Source organism: Maniola hyperantus, chromosome 7 (genome assembly GCF_902806685.2).
Source record: "Maniola hyperantus chromosome 7, iAphHyp1.2, whole genome shotgun sequence".
NCBI classification, from domain to species: Eukaryota; Metazoa; Arthropoda; class Insecta; order Lepidoptera; family Nymphalidae; genus Maniola; species Maniola hyperantus.
In genome coordinates this window covers 7,890,275-7,909,715 of record NC_048542.1, presented here as the reverse complement: position 1 = coordinate 7,909,715, position 19,441 = coordinate 7,890,275, and the positions used below count along the sequence as shown (strand labels likewise).

At 37.3% G+C, this 19,441-nt stretch overlaps 1 protein-coding gene across 1 annotated transcript in view; it reads left to right on the top strand.

Moving 5' to 3' along the window:
• dnr1 (defense repressor 1) overlaps positions 1–19,441 on the top strand; it is a 36,124-nt gene extending 16,683 nt beyond the window's left edge. The window contains exons 2-7 of the mRNA XM_034969976.2: positions 6,913–7,272; positions 7,525–7,919; positions 12,809–13,025; positions 15,976–16,146; positions 16,630–16,799; positions 17,211–19,441. Coding sequence (XP_034825867.1) covers positions 6,913–7,272; positions 7,525–7,919; positions 12,809–13,025; positions 15,976–16,146; positions 16,630–16,799; positions 17,211–17,310 — 1,413 coding nt within the window. The 3' untranslated portion in view covers positions 17,311–19,441. The remainder of the gene's footprint in view (positions 1–6,912; positions 7,273–7,524; positions 7,920–12,808; positions 13,026–15,975; positions 16,147–16,629; positions 16,800–17,210) is intronic.

The window sequence follows — 19,441 nt, the reverse complement described above, 5'->3', positions numbered from 1 at the left end:
TTATTATTATTACGGAAATACCTGTTTCCCAAACAACATTAATTATTATGTATGTTGCTGATATTACTTGTAGGTACCTACTGATCTATTGGACTTCTCAGATTTTCCAGTTATCATTTGTACTGGTAGGTTACTTAGGTAAGTATAGGAATTAGGAGGGTATTAAATTATAACGTAGCCTATCTAATATGTTATCCTACAAGACTATCAAGTAGGTACCTATCAACATAATATAATGCCTTGTTCGGTAACTGCGTTGTTTTCAGTTATGAAGGTTGAAAAATAAGTATGTGTTTTCTTTTCAATCCATTGTTTTCCGAGTTTTTAATAATTATAATTTAGCGATATCGCTTGCTACGCAGTTGTACAGGTAAATATTGTTATGTTTATGCAATTGTGACTGGACTTGATATTATACGACTTTACTGGTATTAATAATTTTATTATTACCTTACTTATTTATTTAAATGATTTGAAACAACAGTAGGTAGGTACTTACCTATCGGATTCTATTAATGTTTGAATTATTTGAATTTGTTTAGTAATAATAATATGTTTGCCCAATTGACGCGTTCATTCTAATTAAATTTACCTACCTACATATTTTAGATAAACAGTAAATGATACGTTCATTTACATGTGTCCGACAAAAATCGTTGTAAATATTAATTTATCTTGTGTGCACGAATGTTATTTTTGAGCTCTGGCAGTGTTTACAATGTGACCCCTAGAATTATATGTAGGTATAGATGTAGGCGTTGCCATAGATAAAGGATATACTCTTGGACGAATGTACATATTTGTACTTAGCTAATACTTATATTGGAATACTTAATAATAATTAATAAGTGATGACAACGCACAGTATATATTATACTAGCTGATCCCCGTGGCTTCACCCGCGTAGATTTAGGTTTTTAAAGATCCCGTGTAGCCTATGTCACTCAGGAATAATGTAGCTTTCTACTGGTGAAAGAATTTTTAAAATCGGTTCAGTAGTTCCAAAGATTACCCTCCTACAAACAAACTTAACGACATTACCTATAGAATATAGAATATAGATAGATATAGATATAGATAATAAAGTATAGATATAGATTAAACATACATACATATTTATAGTAAATCGTTTATATTAAAACGTTTATATTAAATCGCTTTCTTGTCGGTCTGTTTGTTTGTGTGTCTAACACAAATTTTGCAATCGATTTTAAACTAACTTCCTGATGAGCTTAGAGGTTTGAAATTTTAAACAAAGGTTCATCGATGTGATACGTGATAGGTACGTTAGAACTGGATGACACTTGCTTTCTTGTTTGTATTGTATCATAATTCATAATATAATCTACTAACAAGTAGAAATATAGACAAGTAAAATGTCTTTGATATAATATTAGTAAATTTTTATTTATTATTTAGGGTTAAGGAAAAAAGCGTGCCTATTTGATTAAAACCAGCTTATAAAACTAACGACGTAATAGGTAATACCTATTGGTAGATTAGATGATAGGTAATATTATTTGAGTCAGTTCCATCGTTTTTAAAGGATTAAGTAAGTGTAATAATATCTACAACCTTGCCTTGTATGTAAGCTTACGAGTTACGGCTTACCAAAAGGCCAATAGATGCCAAGAAACTCCACTCAGTAGTCCAACCAATATATTTGGCACATTTAAATACAACAGTTTACCAAACTGTCTGGCAACTGCATATATTTGTGCAACTTTATGATAGTGATTGTTTTCCGATCTGTTGCTCGACTAGTTTAATGTTGTGGAACACGCATCGCGTGCGTGATGCAGGCGTGCTCAAGTGTGACAGAGATACCGATACGTGTTAGAGGAAGATGTAAAGAAAACATCTGGAGTGGAAGGACGTTTTGCTCTTGTGTGATTTAACGTTTTCTCTCGCTTTTTTTTGTTTGATTACTCTATTTTGGTTTAGCTGCTTTTATGTTGCTAAAAGCAAGTTTGGCACGGTAGATAGTAGATACCGACATAGGAATTAGATGTAGGCACCAAAGCGACGGAGGTTATTTATATGTCGAAGTTGTGATATCACTTTAGAACTCATTACTAATTTTACTTTGTTGCTTGTTACCTACTCAAGTATACCAACCTATTTGTCCTTTGTTCCTGAATTCACTAATAATAAAGATAACTTCCTAATGAATAAAGATCACGAGGGCTTCTGTGTTCTGAGACAATTGCCTAGCTAAATAGCTAGTTGTATAGAATTTGGTCTACATTCTACAAGCAAACGGTGCAATTAGTGCGCTATGCTATTTACCATAGGTACCTGCCTAGCCTAGTCTACCTAGTTAGGTAGTTAGGTACGCACTGCCATCGAGGTTTAAACCGTATACCTACCTAATCATCACGAAGATGATTTGGGGAGCAGATGGTACCTATGCGCCACACGAGCATTCGTCATTTCTCCCTGTTGTCCGATAGGCTGGTGCACTTGTTCGTGTACCTATACGGTATACCTACCTACCTCAATCCTATTTGAGCTGGCACTTGCGTCCAAAGTTTGACTCGACGAAATATTAAAACGACTTGAAGAAATATTAAAACATAAAACACCGAGCAATGAGGACTCCTTAAATACATGCAGTTTCTGGCAGTACCTAAAGCAGTTTGCAAATAAAAATCATTGCTTAAAAGCGATGAAAATTGATAGAAAGATGCACGCAGGCTTGATCTTCGCGTTGTCATTCAGTCAATAAGTAGGTACCACATTTTATTACCTTGTGATGTGCTGATAGGCAAAGTAGGTACGTAATTATTGGTTGTTAATAAGTCGGTAAATCGATGGTCGGTAGGTAATGAAACTTTTAAAACAAGTAAACAACAACAGAAGTACAGAATATAAAATCTGTGGTTTGGTGTTGGATGTTCTCAGAAAAAGCAATGAGTGCCCTAGATAAAAATGTAGAGTTATTATTAGACGTTGAAAATATTGGGAACTACATAAATTATAACTAGTACATTTGGCTATATACCGCTTATTACTTTTGAGATAGGTAGGTGGAGGAATCTAGCTAGTCTGCTTTTTTTTACAATAAAAATATTATAGGGACTTTGTTGTAGTTTTGACTTATCAGTTACCTGTCATAGTTGTTATAGTTAATAGGTTTCTAATCAAGTTTCTAATACTAAATGATACATATTTGAATATCTTTGGCCGTTACATATTGATATTTATGTTCCCCTTTGATACAATTTGTTACTGCAATTACCTAAGTAGCTTAATTCCTTAATACCCTAGCCTCTATTATTTATATTAAGTTATCCGGTGTATAGTCTTCTTTTGTGGTCGTTGAACCTCGGCCCTGCCCTGGGATGTGCGTGCAATGCCTTCACAACGACAAGATACCTACCTACCCATTCTATATCAAATGGAGCTAAATACTAGACCTTACCAAACTCAACCCTTTCTAGATATGTATGTAGCTTTTAGGTAGGTACCTCTACCAGAGTACCTATATACATATTGGAGGGTCGATATTGAAAGAGTTCTTACTGTATGTACACTCCGTGAAAAGAAACGTATGAGCTTTACTCTACGGAAGGTAGCCATCTTTATTTTAGTTGTCAGAGTTGGACTTTGACACGCACGAATTTTGTTGTCGTTCACAATTTTCTCTCGCGTTAAATTAATTAAGTATCAGATTATACCTTAGCTAATTATTATTCTTTGAGATAGGTAGGTAGTTTCTTAATCGTGATATTTAATTCGGTGATTGTGATATAGTTAGAACAGTAATTGTTCGATGCTAATGTACATTGTGTTAAATCGTAACATCTAGTGCCATCCGGTGACTTTGTCTGCAAAGCACTATTAATAATGTTCGCTTAGTTGTTTGACGAATATGGAATACTAATTATTGGTGAATATTAGAGTAATTCGTGAGTTAACGTTTGGCTCAGTGGATAGATTATTATAAGGACATCCGTTAAGGTTATTTCTGCAGACGCTAGTGATTTAGAGTGTAATTGGAGATATACCGGCAGTTGAGATAATGATTAGTTTGAAGTGATAGTTTAGTGCGATAGTAACTTGAAGTTAACTTTGATAGTACCCGCTTTAGAATCGTATAACCCGGTTGGTAAAGAATCATTGATGACTCTCGTGTAATGTTGAAATGGATTAGACAATGAGTTGCCCATGAGATCGAATAGCTTACATTCTACCTGGTTTCTGTTGTGATCGCTTATTTGGGTGGATAGTAGTCGTGGCGCGTGTGGCGCACGATGCTATGGTGTTCTGTATGCAGATGTGCACAGAGTGGAGAAGGTAGAGCTATTGCGATATTCTGAATTAGTAATGAGAAGTCAATTATAAGATCTGGTTTAGATCGTAAGAGATTCGATGCAATGATCCTTTTAAGAGCGTTCATGAAGTTGTGATTGATTACCTTGAGATGATTAGATAACGGAGTAGGTCGTGACTTGATTGAGAGGTTGCAATAGCAATTGCGCCCTAATCACACGATGTAGTGTTTAGCTTAGGTTAGCTAGTTTAGAGTGAGGTGAGGGGTCGCTGTGAGGGGTGGTTGGAGGCGACCATAGGTAGGGTTAGGTTAGGGTGATCTGGTTGTGTTACGTTGATGGTTTCCATGTGCGATACGTTACTGAGAACTATTTGTAAAGAACATGGATTAAAGTACCTACTTATTAATTACTACCTTCTGATGTCGGCTAAAGATGAATAATAATTATCAGCCATCCTCCTGTTCTCCGACATACAGTACCTACGCAGCCGAAAGTGATTTGTTGAACATCGGCCTTTAGAATGACATTTCATCTTTGTAAAGCGTTGTCTTTGTCACTCATACCCATATGACGCTTTGTCGGCCGCAACGACCGAGACAGTGCTCTACAAACCTGCTGTCTCCTTCTAAAGATCGATGTTCATCACTTTTGGCCGCGTACTGTACCTATGTTTAGAATTGTATATACCTACCTAACATAGAGTAGGTACAATTTTCGTAGTAAAAATAGTAAAAAATATCCTGATAGTGTAGTACCTACCTTCCTACGTGCCTATAATTAGCACACAGCAGGGATCGTATGACAAATAGTAAAAGTACTTACATTTCGATATTATAGTGCGTAAGTACCTACCTACTAAGCATTCCAACCTTGAACCATACATTCATTGACACTTTATCTCTCTATCTGGTTACTAACGTCGCCGTAGTAAACACGATCTACAAGTGATACATGATGCTTCTGATCATCTGATGCCATTTGAGCTAGTAAATGGATAAGCAGGTAGGCATCTATAATCCTTGTGTGAATAAGTTACACAACATAAAGGATATCACTAGTACCTACCTACCTACTTATAATGTAAAAAGTAGCATTAACGTCGTTTATGCATAGTTCGCGACAGGTCGACATGGCAATCGGGGTGGGGACCACCCGCACGACCGTGGCACGGCACACAGCGTCCGCGCTATCTCGGTAGGTACCTAGGTAGTAGGGATACAAAGTGTAAACTGTAAATACATCATAACATCAGGTTAGATGCATCATGCAGTTTAGGTAGCCTTAGGAATTGCTTCATAGATGCTAAAATTTAGTCATAGTCATAGTTATAAGCATAAGTCAAATTAAAACAATCTTGCAAACAGAACGTTAACTTTTTTTGACAGATCCATCACTTTTTTAAATTTTTATACAAAAAAAACTAACTAAGAGCATCGATGTATACCTAAGAGTCACTAAAAAGCTTAAAATTCGGTATTCCGAAACATATTATCAAGCATGAATTCTAAAGCCTATCAAGCGATTTGGTCATCGAAAATCTCGGAACAGGGAAACTTGATTTATCATGAACATTGAAAAAACAACGATACCAAATTCATAGTAGGTTAGGTACCTACCTACCTAAATCTGGATCATGGGCTAAAAAGTACAGATTAACATAGATTAATTCTTTGCTTAAAATCTTGTTTGAACACTTGAACAGTGACAAACCAAATGCGTTGCGATAATCCCAAAAATATTACAGTAGTAGTAAAAAGATTGTATTTGATCATTTGAGCTTGCAGTCCTGAATTAGGATCTAATTAACAATGACTTATATGTATACTACATAGTAGTAGTATACATATAAGTCATTGCTAATTAATAAATACTTTTCCAAACAGAAAATGTGAAGAACGGCGAATAAAATAGGTATATGTATGTATGTACCTATATGTATTTGCAACCACTGTTATACTTGCAAACTTCTATCACACAAATGAAATCACCTATAGCGCTAAAAGATATAATATGTAGGTATCTGAAGAGAAACCCAAGGCAAAATTTAACGATTATTTTATAGAGGCACTTTCACAAATAAAAATTATTAGTTACCAAACTAGATGTCTGAACTCATTGCCAGTAATGTCAGACATACCGCCAAGTAATTACAGACTACGATTCCTATACACCTATAACATTTATATAATACCCGTAATTTGCCCGCGGCTGAGTCCCACCCAAAGTCTTAAGGCAAATAAAATTGAAATAGTTAGAGAAAATGAAAATAGCCAAAGATGAAATCAAAACATTTGAACAACAGTTTATTATTTGTCTTTATTAGATAAAAAACTGAGGGAACAGTTGTAAATGACATTGGAACCTAAAAAATTAGATAGGTAATAAAGGGAACTTGGTAAAAAGATGCATACAACAATAACATTATACGTGTAGTCTACAAGTAGTTTACGTCCTAATGATTTTAGAATTCCGAAAAGATTAATTTGCCTGCCATAATAGTAATGATAGCTTTTATTAATTCTACGACATGTTATTAAAGTAATCACAAAAGCAATTTCATGTTTAGAACATAATAGGCCTAATAAAATGATTTTATACCTAATACATTTTATTTATATTAAAATCTCTTTTCCAGGTATGCGAGAAGTTAGAAATAGGCGCAGAATCGGACTACTTCGGTCTCCGCGTCTGTTCTGGATCTGGTCCCGGAAGATGGGTGAACCTCCGCAACCACTTAGACCCCCATCGCTTCCCAAGCCGGCGTCTCGACTTGCGTGTCAAATTCTGGGTCCCACCGCATCTGCTCATAAACGAGCCCACTCGACACCAATTTTACCTTCACGCGAAATTGGACCTTATTGAAGGCAGATTGGTCGTGGCTGATCAAGAAGTTGCACGTAGGATTATAGCCTACATTGCTCAAGCGGAAACGGGCGATTGCGATCCTGATGTTCCATCACACGTGTACGCTGAATGCCACAAAATCGGACCACAGGTTAGATTTAAATATATTACCGACATTATACTTAATTATTACTGAAGTGTGTGGAATACTAACTTTTTATGTCAAAAATTATTTTGAACTACTGTGTTCTTGAAGAGGCTGCAGTCGACCGTGTATAAATATGTAAATGGGCTTTTCCATCCCAACCTTGAAAAGGTTCTAGATTTTAAGTGAAGATGAATATGATTTAAGAATGGAGTTTTTATTTGTAGAAATGATAAAAGTCTTTCTTAATTATTGCAGGGTGAAAAACCAGACGACCATATGGAGAAGATTATCGAATATCACTGCCAAATAGTTGGAATGCGTGCTTCACAAGCCGAATACAGGCTATTAAAAGAAATATCCAAACTTGAATCGTTTGGAGAGGAACTGTTCTTTTGCAAACCTGTCACGCAGAGCAATAATGCCTACAACCTGTACAGCCATTTATCATATCATCGACAAGTTGAAGAGCTAAGGGCAAGAGACGAGCAGGAGATAGATGGCGGGGCTACAGTAGGTTGTTTAGCCTCTGGGCAAAGTGGCGGAGGCTGTGGGTGCAGACTTAGTACATGTGTTGGTGTCGGACCTCATGGAATCGTGGTGTACAGGCCAGCATGTAATGGAGACCACGATATCGGTGTTGAGAAACAAAGGTGAGATAAATTAATTGACTTTTAACCACTACCTACTTTACACTTTAAATTATTAATTACAAACAAAAAAGAATACGTTATTCGCAATGTACTAAACTTACCTACATTGAATCATTATGTAGATAATAAAGACTTACGACTCTATGTAAAAAATATTATTTATTCAAATAAACTTTAATGATTGCTTTTGAATCGTCATAAGACTACCACGGTTTGGACTTTGGAATGCCTATGAATATCATCTAGATTCTAGGTAACCCTATATCGTCTATTTTGCAATATACGATAATAATATATCCACGAGGAACTAATAACATGTGCTAAAGATGGCTATTTGTTCTCATTATCGGCTCTATTTGTCAGAGATATTATTATAGCATCAAGGCTCTACAGGCTCCTTCAATCTTTAACAAAGATACAAAAAATACCTAACGAACAGAGCATTTAACAAAGAAAAATAATATGTCATTGAACTCACACAGGTAGATTTGGAATTAAGTGATGCACAAAATAAAGATGTTAATAAGTAGAATAACCCAGATAAGTTTATTTCATTTATCACAAACAATGTTTTCAAAGGCATTGACGTCATCATCGTATAGGATAATATCCGCATCGGCCTTATCAAATATCATATTTCATGCTATCTTCTCTTTTATATATATTAATCTAGTTGCTTTTTGTTGTTTACAAGAAGGTACCTACTTATTATTTGGGTTATTAATTTATCATCCATACTATTACTCCAAATATTCCATACTACCTAAATTATAAATGCGAAAGTGTCTGCTTGTCTGTTATCTTTCACGGTTTGTTAGCAATCCGTCCCACAACTCGTCCAATTCGCAGCTCGTCCCATTCGTATTTCGTCCCTTTTGCATCTCGTCCCATTCGCAGCTCGTCCCATTCGCATTTCGTCCCATGCGCAGCTCGTCCCATTCGCAGCTCGTTCCGTTCGCCTATCTATCTATCTAGGTCTATCTGACATGTTCGTTACTTTTCATCTTGGTCAATCAAAGAGTTAGGTACAGAACTCAGGAGCCTCGGGAGCATAATAAAAGAGGTGTTCTATATAACTCTTGCTTGATTGTTCAATAAGTAGGTGGTACATCAGTAGATAATATTTAAGAATGAATATTCCTTTTAATTAGTAAACTGTAATGCATTTCATGTAAACATAGGTACGCATAAAATATGCAAAAACACCTTTGTAAACGATGGACCTTTGTAACATTCTATTTACGTAGTGGGTAGCACCACATAAGGCAAATAAGTAACTCAGGCTTTATTGTCCACACATTTGCATTTTGTTTATAATATTGGTATTTAGGTATTAGTAACGCATATCTATTTTCGCACTGGCGTTTATTTGCGCGACTTTGTTTGCTCTAAAGGTTTGCTCAGCTGAGCCAGTCAGCCAAAGTCTATCTTATCACGAGTAAATACCGTGCTCTCACACTTCTAGATGTCCTAAACAACGTGGACTAACTAAGTGACACTGATACCTGATACCCTCTAAAAAGAAAAAATAGTTGAATACTAGATGATGCCCGTGGCTTCAACCGTGTGTTTCAGTTTTATTGAAATTTTGTGGATACTCTTTGATTTTCCGTGATAAAAAGTAGCCTATTATATGATAATATATCCGTCTCCGGAATGCAAGCTATCTCTATCCGCCTTCTTTTATTCCGGAAAGACAAAGAGTTCCGGCAGGATTTTTATATCCAAGCGGAAGATGTCGCGGGCATCTATTAAAATCAGTGATGTGGTTATCATAACTCTATGAGTGGTTTTGTATAGGTACTTACTAATTTATTTTAAAACTAGCTTATGCTCGCGACTTCGTCCGCGTGGACTACAAAATTTCAAAACCCTATTTCACCCCCTTTGGAGTTGAATTTTCAAAAATCCTTTCTTAGCGGATGCCTACGTCATAATAGCTATCTGCATGCCAAATTTCAGCCCGATCCGTCCAGTAGTTTGAGCTGTGCGTTGATAGATCAGTCAGTCAGTCAGTCAGTCAGTCATTCAGTCAGTCACCTTTTCCTTTTATATATATATATATAAGACTAAGAGCCAGCGCGTTCCAGACCTTCGTTATTTTATAAAAGCTGAAAGTTTCTCTGCGTATTGTGCCCCATACAGGAAGGACCGATCAGCGACTATGAAGTTTGGATCATAGTGGCTTTGGGAGATAACAGGTAATAAAGATGTAAAAATCTTACGTCAAAGTAGCATACTATCTAATTTTTTATATTTTCTTCGGGGGTAGTATTAGAATTCACGTCATGCATGCAGGCTACTTTTATCCCGGAAAATCAAAGAGTTCGCACGGGATTTTTAAAATCCTAAATCCACGCGGACGAAGTCGCGGGCATCAGCTAGTATTTAATGTTTCTAGTTCAGTATTATTATATTACTTGAAAATTGAAATTATTGTTTTATCTTGGTTTATGTATGATAGCTGATCCCCGCGGCTTCGCCCGCGTAGATTTAGGTTTTTAAAGATCCCGTATAGCCTATGTCACTCAGGAATAATGTAGCTTTCTACTGGTGAAAGAATTTTTAAAATCGGTTGAGTAGTTCTAAAGATTACCCCCTACAAACAAACTTAACGACATTACCTCTTTATATAATACTAGCTGATCCCCGCGGCTTCGCCCGCGTAGATTTAGGTTTTTAAAGATCCCGTGTAGCCTATGTCACTCAGGAATAATGTAGCTTTCTACTGGTGAAAGAATTTTTAAAATCGGTTCAGTAGTTCTAAAGATTACCCCCTACAAACAAACTTAACGACATTACCTCTCAAACGTCCAATTTTAATCATTCAAAGACCAAATATTATCTCCATAAACTGTTCTTAGTGATGAAATCATTTATTTTGATAAGGATTAATAGCATGAGTAAAATAAACGCGTTTAAATGTAGTCCAAAAAAAATTCGAGATTTTTAAATAAAAAAATGGTTGCTGTGCCTCACTCGACATAGATGGGTATAGTGTGTCGCGGACTTTTTTGTAGATATTTATAAGATCTACAATTAATTAGAACATTTTATGGTTCTATCTTTTATAGTTTAGGCAGCGTACGCAAAATAAGTAACTTTTCTGGTTGATTTTTTACACCTTGTGTCCGAAAAACCCAAATATCTTACGGAACCCTATTTTTTTCCAAAATAAAATATAGCCTATGTTACTCGTGGATAATGTAGCTTTCGAATGGTGAAAGAATTTTTAAAATCGGTCCAGTAGTTTTTGAGCCTATTCAGTACAATCAAACAAACAAACAAACAAACAAACAAACAAACAAAGTTTTCCTCTTTATAATATTAGTGTAGACAACGGGCCGTGCAGCAGAAATCGTAATATTTTAATTTCGCCATAACTTCAAAACCAAACGTCCAATTTTAATCATTCAAAGACCAAATATTATCTCCATAAACTGTTCTTAGTGATGAAATCATTTATTTTGATAAGGATTAATAGCATGAGTAAAATAAACGCGTTTAAATGTAGTCCAAAAAAAATTCAAGATTTTCAAATAAAAAAATGGTTGCTGTGCCTCACTCGACATAGATGGGTATAGTGTGTCGCGGACTTTTTTGTAGATATTTATAAGATCTACAATTAATTAGAACATTTTATGGTTCTATCTTTTATAGTTTAGGCAGCGTACGCAAAATAAGTAACTTTTCTGGTTGATTTTTTACACCTTGTGTCCGAAAAACCCAAATATCTTACGGAACCCTATTTTTTTCCAAAATAAAATATAGCCTATGTTACTCGTGGATAATGTAGCTTTCGAATGGTGAAAGAATTTTTAAAATCGGTCCAGTAGTTTTTGAGCCTATTCAGTACAAACAAACAAACAAACAAACAAACAAACAAACAAACAAAGTTTTCCTCTTTATAATATTAGTGTAGATAAAATAAATACTAAGTTGGTAGGTATTGGTTGGTATAGTCAATTACGACGCCAAATTGTTAATAATTAGTGCGTATTTTAAATCATTTATTGTTTCGTATAATACATAATTCGCATATTGATTTGCATGTTGTTGTTGAGGATATAGTATAAAAGAAAATATTTTTATACTTATATTTGAATGAAATTCCATCGTGAATATTTCTCAGTTCTAGTCTTTCCAAGGCAGTCCAGTCTGGATTACTGTATTTGCGTCTTAAAAATGTAAATCAAATGATTTAGTCTATTTTATTAGGTGCACCCAATTTTTTTAAACAAGCCAGTAGGTACTTACATATTTCTTATTTGTATCAAGTATGCAAATATGAGTTTATGCGTATATGTGGAAGGTAATATCCCGAATCACTATTCTTTGCCCATTCGAAAAGTAGAGTGAATAGGCATCTTTTATTCAAGCGCGCTCCATCTTAGGCTGCATCATTACTTGCCAGCAGATCGTCCGATTCAGAACAGATCAGATTGTAGCCAAAATGGTAGGTACCTACCAGTGGCGTGCACAGTGTTCAAAGCCAGGGTAAGCAGTAGTTAGGAAGGTACCTACTTACATTGAGTATTAAGCTATTTCAACTAGGGTAACTATTTCTTGGGTAAGCAGTGCTTTTATGCCTCTATGAGCTGCACGCCACTGGTACCTACCTAGTAAGTCAAAAGTTTGTATATCTGTGAGTGTGTGTACCTACCTACCTATATTTTTTACTCTTTAACGCAAAAACGATTAGGCTGATTTGGCTGGGAATGGAGATGTATACCCTGACTTAAAACATGGCTTTTTATTTTTATTCCGGAAAATCAAATAGTTCCTGTGGGATTAAAAAAACCTGTATCCACGCGAACATAGTCGTGGGCGAACTCGGGGCGGGCCGCTAGCAATCAATAAAAATAAACGAAATGAATTAATCTTTTCAGTATCCCTTACACCGCGATCCACCGAGCTCAACCACAACGTAGGATATTCCAACTGTCCTACGTCACGAACGAGGGCCACGAGGCGACGCTGTACGTCAAGATGGCGACTTCCGGTCAAGCCGCCGCGCTATACCGCGCTGTCACCGAGAAACACGCCTTCTACTGCTGCGAAACGGTCAGGAGTGACGTCACTGAACAGTTCATCAGAGATCTGAAGGTGGGTTTGTTTATGTGTACAGCTACATACCTCAACGGGTTGCGAAACTGAAGTAGCAATGGGCGGGGCACATAGTTCGAAAAACCGATAGACAGTGAGTGGGGTCCCAAGGTGCTGGAATGGCAACATCGCACCGGAAGGCGTAGCGTTGGAAGACCCCCCCACTACGTGGACGGACGACATCAGATGAGTCGCAGGGAGCCGCTTGATTCAGGCGAGGCGGTGCAAGACCGTGGCGTGTGGAAGTTCCTACAAGAGACCTATGTTCAGCAGTGGACGTCTATCGGTTGACGATGATGATGATGTACAGCTACACAACACTGCCTTGTTGGTCAAGTGGTTAGCATGTTCGACTGCAGACGACGAGGTCCTGGGTTCGATTCCCGGGTCGCGTCGAGCCAAAAATAGTCAGGTAAACCTACTTATTAGATTATTCTAGGAAATTCTCTGTATTAAGCCCGGAGTTAGGAAGTTGGCGGTGAAGCACCCCCGTGCCTCGGAGAGCACGTAAAGTCGTCGGTCCTGCGCCTGATCTCTCTCCGGTCGTGTCGGATTTCCGTCCCATGGGGCTATGAGAGTGAGGGAATAGAGAATGCACCTGTATTTGCGCACACACTTGTGCACTATAATATCTCCCGCGCAGTTGGCTAATCTCTGTGGAGATTGGCCGCCATGGCCGAAATTCGGTTGGCAGGATATTTATTATTATGTACACAACACCGCAATGTAGAACAAAATGGCGTGAGCCGCGTGTCACCGTTTTGTTCGCATATGAAGACAAAGGATAGTTCACACGGATTCACCTGTTGTAACATTATCTTCATTATAATCATAAAAATATTTTGAGGTGATTAAAATTATGACGTACCTACCTAATTTTTGTTCTATCTATTTAATACCTACTTAGGTATACTAGAAACTAGATGATGTTCACAACTTCATTTATCTACGTGGATTTAGTTTCGCAACATTAACTTTACTTTTTTTTAAAGTCTCAGTTTTTAAAAGTAGGAACTCTCTGATTTACCGGAATTTGAATTTGGGATCTCTGTACCTCATCAAAATCGGTTATAGGATGGGCCGTGAAAACGTAAGACAGACATTCAGACACACTTTCGCATTTCAATTATTACCTACGACCTATATATTATGTAGATTCAGATTTAAAATGTCGTGAAATGATAGTAATCTACTTATTCAAAACTTATTCTATTGGATATACTTATATGAGTTAGTGATTGGTCAGCCTACGGCATTTTTACGACCACTTAAGTATTTTGATTTTCGACGTAGCTAATTTGAATAAGTCGGAGTCGGAGTTGAACAAGTATTCGTTTGGACTTTGATCAGCGGTGCTAATCAATAAACATAGTAATTAATCGTTACTTATTCATGGCGGAAGGTGTGTCACTGGCATATGCTTAAATTATTAAGTACTTACAAAGATTTTTTTTAATATGTTGTAACTTGTAAGAAACCAGTTAAGTGGATTTGCAAAAAAACTGCTATGGTACTTACTATGCAAAGACGTTCACATGGTGGCGACTGGCGTATGAAATCTGTTCTTGCTCACAGAACATAGAAATAAGTAATTAAAAAATTAGATGAAATATGAGTGATATGTAATCCCTTATTAGTCTTTATCTACTTATCTAGTTTTCTTTCATAATAATTTGTGCATTTCCTACACACACGATAATATTTTTACTAAAAAAATTGGGAACTTAAGTCGTGTCTACTCATCAAGCTTCCCTTACAAGATTTTTTTACGGCCAAGTTCGAGTCAGACTCGCGCACTGAGGGTTCCGTACTACAATCGTATTTTAATGACATTTTGCACGATAATTCAAAAACTATGATGCATAAAAATAAATAAAAATCTGTTTTAGAATGTACAGATAAAACCCTTTCATATGATTCCCCACTTGGTATAGTTATCTTACTTTGAAAATTAAGAAATACTAATTATTTGTTCATGAACACATTTCTTTTTTTTGTGATGTAACCACATATTCCAGGTTTTAGGATTTATTCCTTTACTTGTGTTATAAGACCTACCTACCTTTCAAATTTCTTCTAGTGATTCTAGGTCAACGGGAAGTGCCCTATAGGTTTTCTTGATAGACACGATGAACAGACAGACAACAAAGTGATCTTATAAGGGTTCCTTTTTCCTTTTGAGGTACGGAACGGGACCCTTAAAATGACTACGAGGTTGGACATTCGTGTCTTAGTTGGCAGTCTTCTCTTTTAGACGCGTACATGTAACACATCTACCTCTTCTATCATAGCCAACTACCTAAGTATATTAATTTATTTGAGACGCAGTATGTTGACCTTTATAAATTGTAGTTTAGAATGTTATAATGTTACAACAGGAAAATGTGGCAAGTAGGTATACATAAACCTAACTTTAAAGCCACATTTATAAGGTCTTAACATTCTTTTATTTTAATTTAGTTTTCCTAAGAATTTTAAATGTACCAACATTTGCAATAATAAACCAAAAATATAATAATAAGTCTTTATGCACTTTTGAGAACATTATGGAGAACTCACGAGCATGCAGGTTTTCTGACAACGTTTTCCTTCGCCGTTAAAGCAAGTGACATTTAATTGCTTAAGACGCACATCGTGCCCGAGGGCACTCCTGACCTCTCGAATAATAGGACGTCCACTAGGCTATCACGGCCCTTTTTCATTTAAAATCATTAGTATTGAACGAACGTCGCCGCCGCCGTCGCCTAAGCCAAGTCGGCTAGAGCCACAATCACGCCACGCATGTCCCGTACAAGTGACTATCCAAGGACCGCACCGTCTTATAGGTGTGCGATGGAGATCATCCGCAGGGAGCCGAACAACCCCGAACGGATTTCCCCGCTTCCTCTGCAGGAAGTGTGAGAAGACCTCCCCGACAAATTGTGTTAACGTAGTGATTTTTTTCTCCCAGGGCACAATAGCGTCAATATTCAACGACTCATCGACGCTGGGCCGTCGATACGTGTTCGACATCCGGCGCACATGTCGCGAGGTGCACGACCGCGCACGGCGCGACGCGCACGCGCGGGGTCCGCACGAGCCGCGCGCCCGGCGCCGCTCTGCCGCGGGGGCTGGACACGAGGTGTGTACAACTACCAACCCATCTTCTTCCTGTTTAGGGTTTCTCTTCCGCTGACCGTGACACCACTGGTCCAACTCTGCCAACCCCATAATCCAAACAGGCCACTCAAGTTGGCAATGACTTCAGGAGGATTTACATACAGAACCAAACCTATAGATCTATGTTTCATCTTCATAATTTTTCTGAGCAGATTTCTTCACTTTTCCGTCTATTTAGCGTGAAGACACGGAGTCGTCACTCTTAGAACTTAAAGTTTAGCAAGTTGCCCAGTTGCCCAGTGACTTCCCGCCATCAGATTATTATCAGTAGATCCATTATCCTCGAGTTCCAGACAAAACTTGTACGTTTTGTATCTTCTGGCATACTCATCACCATGAATTTTATACGCCATCACCTGGTACATCAATGGCCATCACCACAGCAATCCCAATTATAGATTTTGATCACCTACAAACATGAAATTAAAATGTCGTCTGTTCGCAGGAGTCCCGATCGCGGTCCCGGTCCGGGTCGCGCGGGTGCGTGGGCCACGGCGCAGGTGCAGGGGGTGCTGGGGGCGAGTCGCTGGCGTGCCGCGTGTGCATGGACGCACCCATGGACACGCTGTTCCTGCCGTGCAGGCACGTCGTCTGCTGCGACCTGTGTGCGCCACGGTAAGTTGCCCATTAAAAAGTTTTACGAACTTTGTACAGTACCCGAAGGAAAGATTGCACCCTGCACCTCCCATGGCCCCACCGACCTCTCGATTATATGGATTGAATTGCAGGAGAGCGCTCGTTCGGTACAGTACGCGGCAGAAAATATTGTACATCGACCAGAGAGAAGAGGAAACGGTTAACGGAAATTATTATTTACTACATCCATGCTGTGTACTAACTGATGGTGTATACAGACGTCGTCAGTACGAAAACAGCGTTATCTCTGTCGTTGAGACTGACAAGTCAGCGGCAAAATGTCACATAGGTATTAGTGACAGGGACGATGCTCTACGAAACCAAAGTTGCCGAATGTCTCTTTCTAAAATGCAAAAAGTTTTTCAGCTAAATCTTATATTTTTGTTTCAGATGCGAACGCTGCCCGCTGTGTCGCGGCGAGATAGACAAGTTGATGCATATATTCCTTCCTGTGGAATATCAAAGAAGTCCCGGAGTTATAATTAAATAACGCATCAGACATCTATGCGATTGTGTATCCAATTGATATTAAATGAAAATGGATTGAAGAAGCCATCGCGTTCTTCGGACGCAAATTCATGTTTTGACGCGTGAGCCAAAAGTTGACGAAACTTCAGTGTGATTTGAGAAGGCTCGAGACTGAAAAGTGGCCTTAAATGTGTGCGTGTGTGATTGTCTAGTCAGAACTTTGACGTTTTTAAGTTTGTTTCAAGCTATTGTGCTGATCCTGATCATGGTTATTGGTTTGTTCTCTTTGAGTCTCGAAGTAAATGTGATTCCACATTAAAATTAATGAATAATTTTACCACTAGGTATAGTTCTTGCATTTCACGATGGCGAGTGGCTCATGCTTTTGTTTAAGTTGTATCTGTATAAGTAAGGTACACTAAATGTGTGCGTTTGCGAGCGCTTGGCTTGCTCGCGGCTGATTGGTCCGACATGCACGCACACTTACGCAATGCCCATGTATACGACCTAACCACAAGTAACGTTCACTCGCCTTCGTGAATTGCAAGAGCTGTACCGTCTGTCTGTAAAAGGGTCTGTTTTTTTAATTCATTAACTTTACCTGACGAATAACGACGTTTTGGCTGTTTTTGTATTGGCCAAGTCAAATTTATTTGTCAAATAAACTTTATTTGGCGGTTTTGAAACAGGCCGTAAATATTTTAACTGGCATTTCAGGCTAAAGCCTTAAATGCCAATTATTATTGCAACATTGAGAATGATAAGTCCTGGAAATAACCATTTTTTCGCGAAAGTAGAAGATTGAACTTCAGTGTTTTGGATAAGCCATTGAGCATGGATCATGATCAGAGGCCAGACCATGATTACCACGATTGTATGAATCATATCTAAATGTGCATTTTTTAATAATAATTATTGTCTTAGGGAATGCAGTTGGACTTGTAAGTCAAATCTCATTCCTAATGTATTAAAAATAATTATAATTCGAAACTTACTTACTTCTTAGCTCCTAAGAGCTTTTTGGGTAGGTGATTTACCGAATATGATTAACTTAAAAGCATAAATTAACAAAAAGTACTTATTTAGCGTTAAGGACATTACCCTTCGTTTTAGAAGGTGCTAATCAATTTTCTAACTTAGAAATATTTTTGTGATAAACAATAATAGAATGTGTAGTAGTAGGTACCTATCTACCGATTTATCATTCAAAGGAATGTGACCTGCTGTAAATCTACTTAATACAAGTTTTTTGTTAGAGTGAAAATAAATATTTATCAATACTTATAATAAAACTGTAACAGGTCAAATTCTGTACATTGAAGATATTTTGAAATTTTTTTTTCGAGGGCACTCTATAATCGATACTGAACCCAAAACTGTAATTTTTTTCATTTTTGTCTGTCTGTCTGTCTATCTGTCTGTCTGTCTGTCTGTCTGTATCACGGCCGCGCATCACGCTGAAACTACTGAATGGATTCCAATGAAACTTGGTACGATTTGAGGTCATACTATGAGGAAGAATATAGGATACTTTTTATCCCGAAATTCAGCATGGTTCCCGTAGGAGAGGTGACGAAAGTTAAAATGTATACTGAGTTGTAGTTCATTAACGCGTAGTCCGATTTCATTCATTCTTTTTTTGTTAGGTATTGTAGGTACCAAGCAACGACAACAATCCCGAAAAATCAAAGAGTTCCCACGGGATTTTAAAAAACGTAAATCCACGCGGACGAAGTCGCAGGAATCAGCTAGTATAAAAATAAAAATGGTCTACCTACTTGTTTAGTGTGCTCCATATTCACATAATGGCTGGTTTTATATTCATTTGTCAATTCAATCTAATTTTTAGGATTTAGGTCACTTTCCTTTGTTCTAAAGGTAGGTACAAAAATAACGATTTTATTACTTACACCGCAAGCGTCTTCATTTTTATTAAAATGATAGTAGAAATATTACCAAATATTATTTGTTTGTTATAGGTAGGTACATTAGTTTTGTTATACCTAAGTAAAAGTTGCATTTTTTTCTTATTGATAATTTCAATTATCACTTTTAATTATCTAAGTTAAAGTAATTGTAAGACCTGTGGTCTCTAAGTTATTAATGTTAAATGCTAATAAAAATACATAAAAATAAAAATTTAGAATAACTTC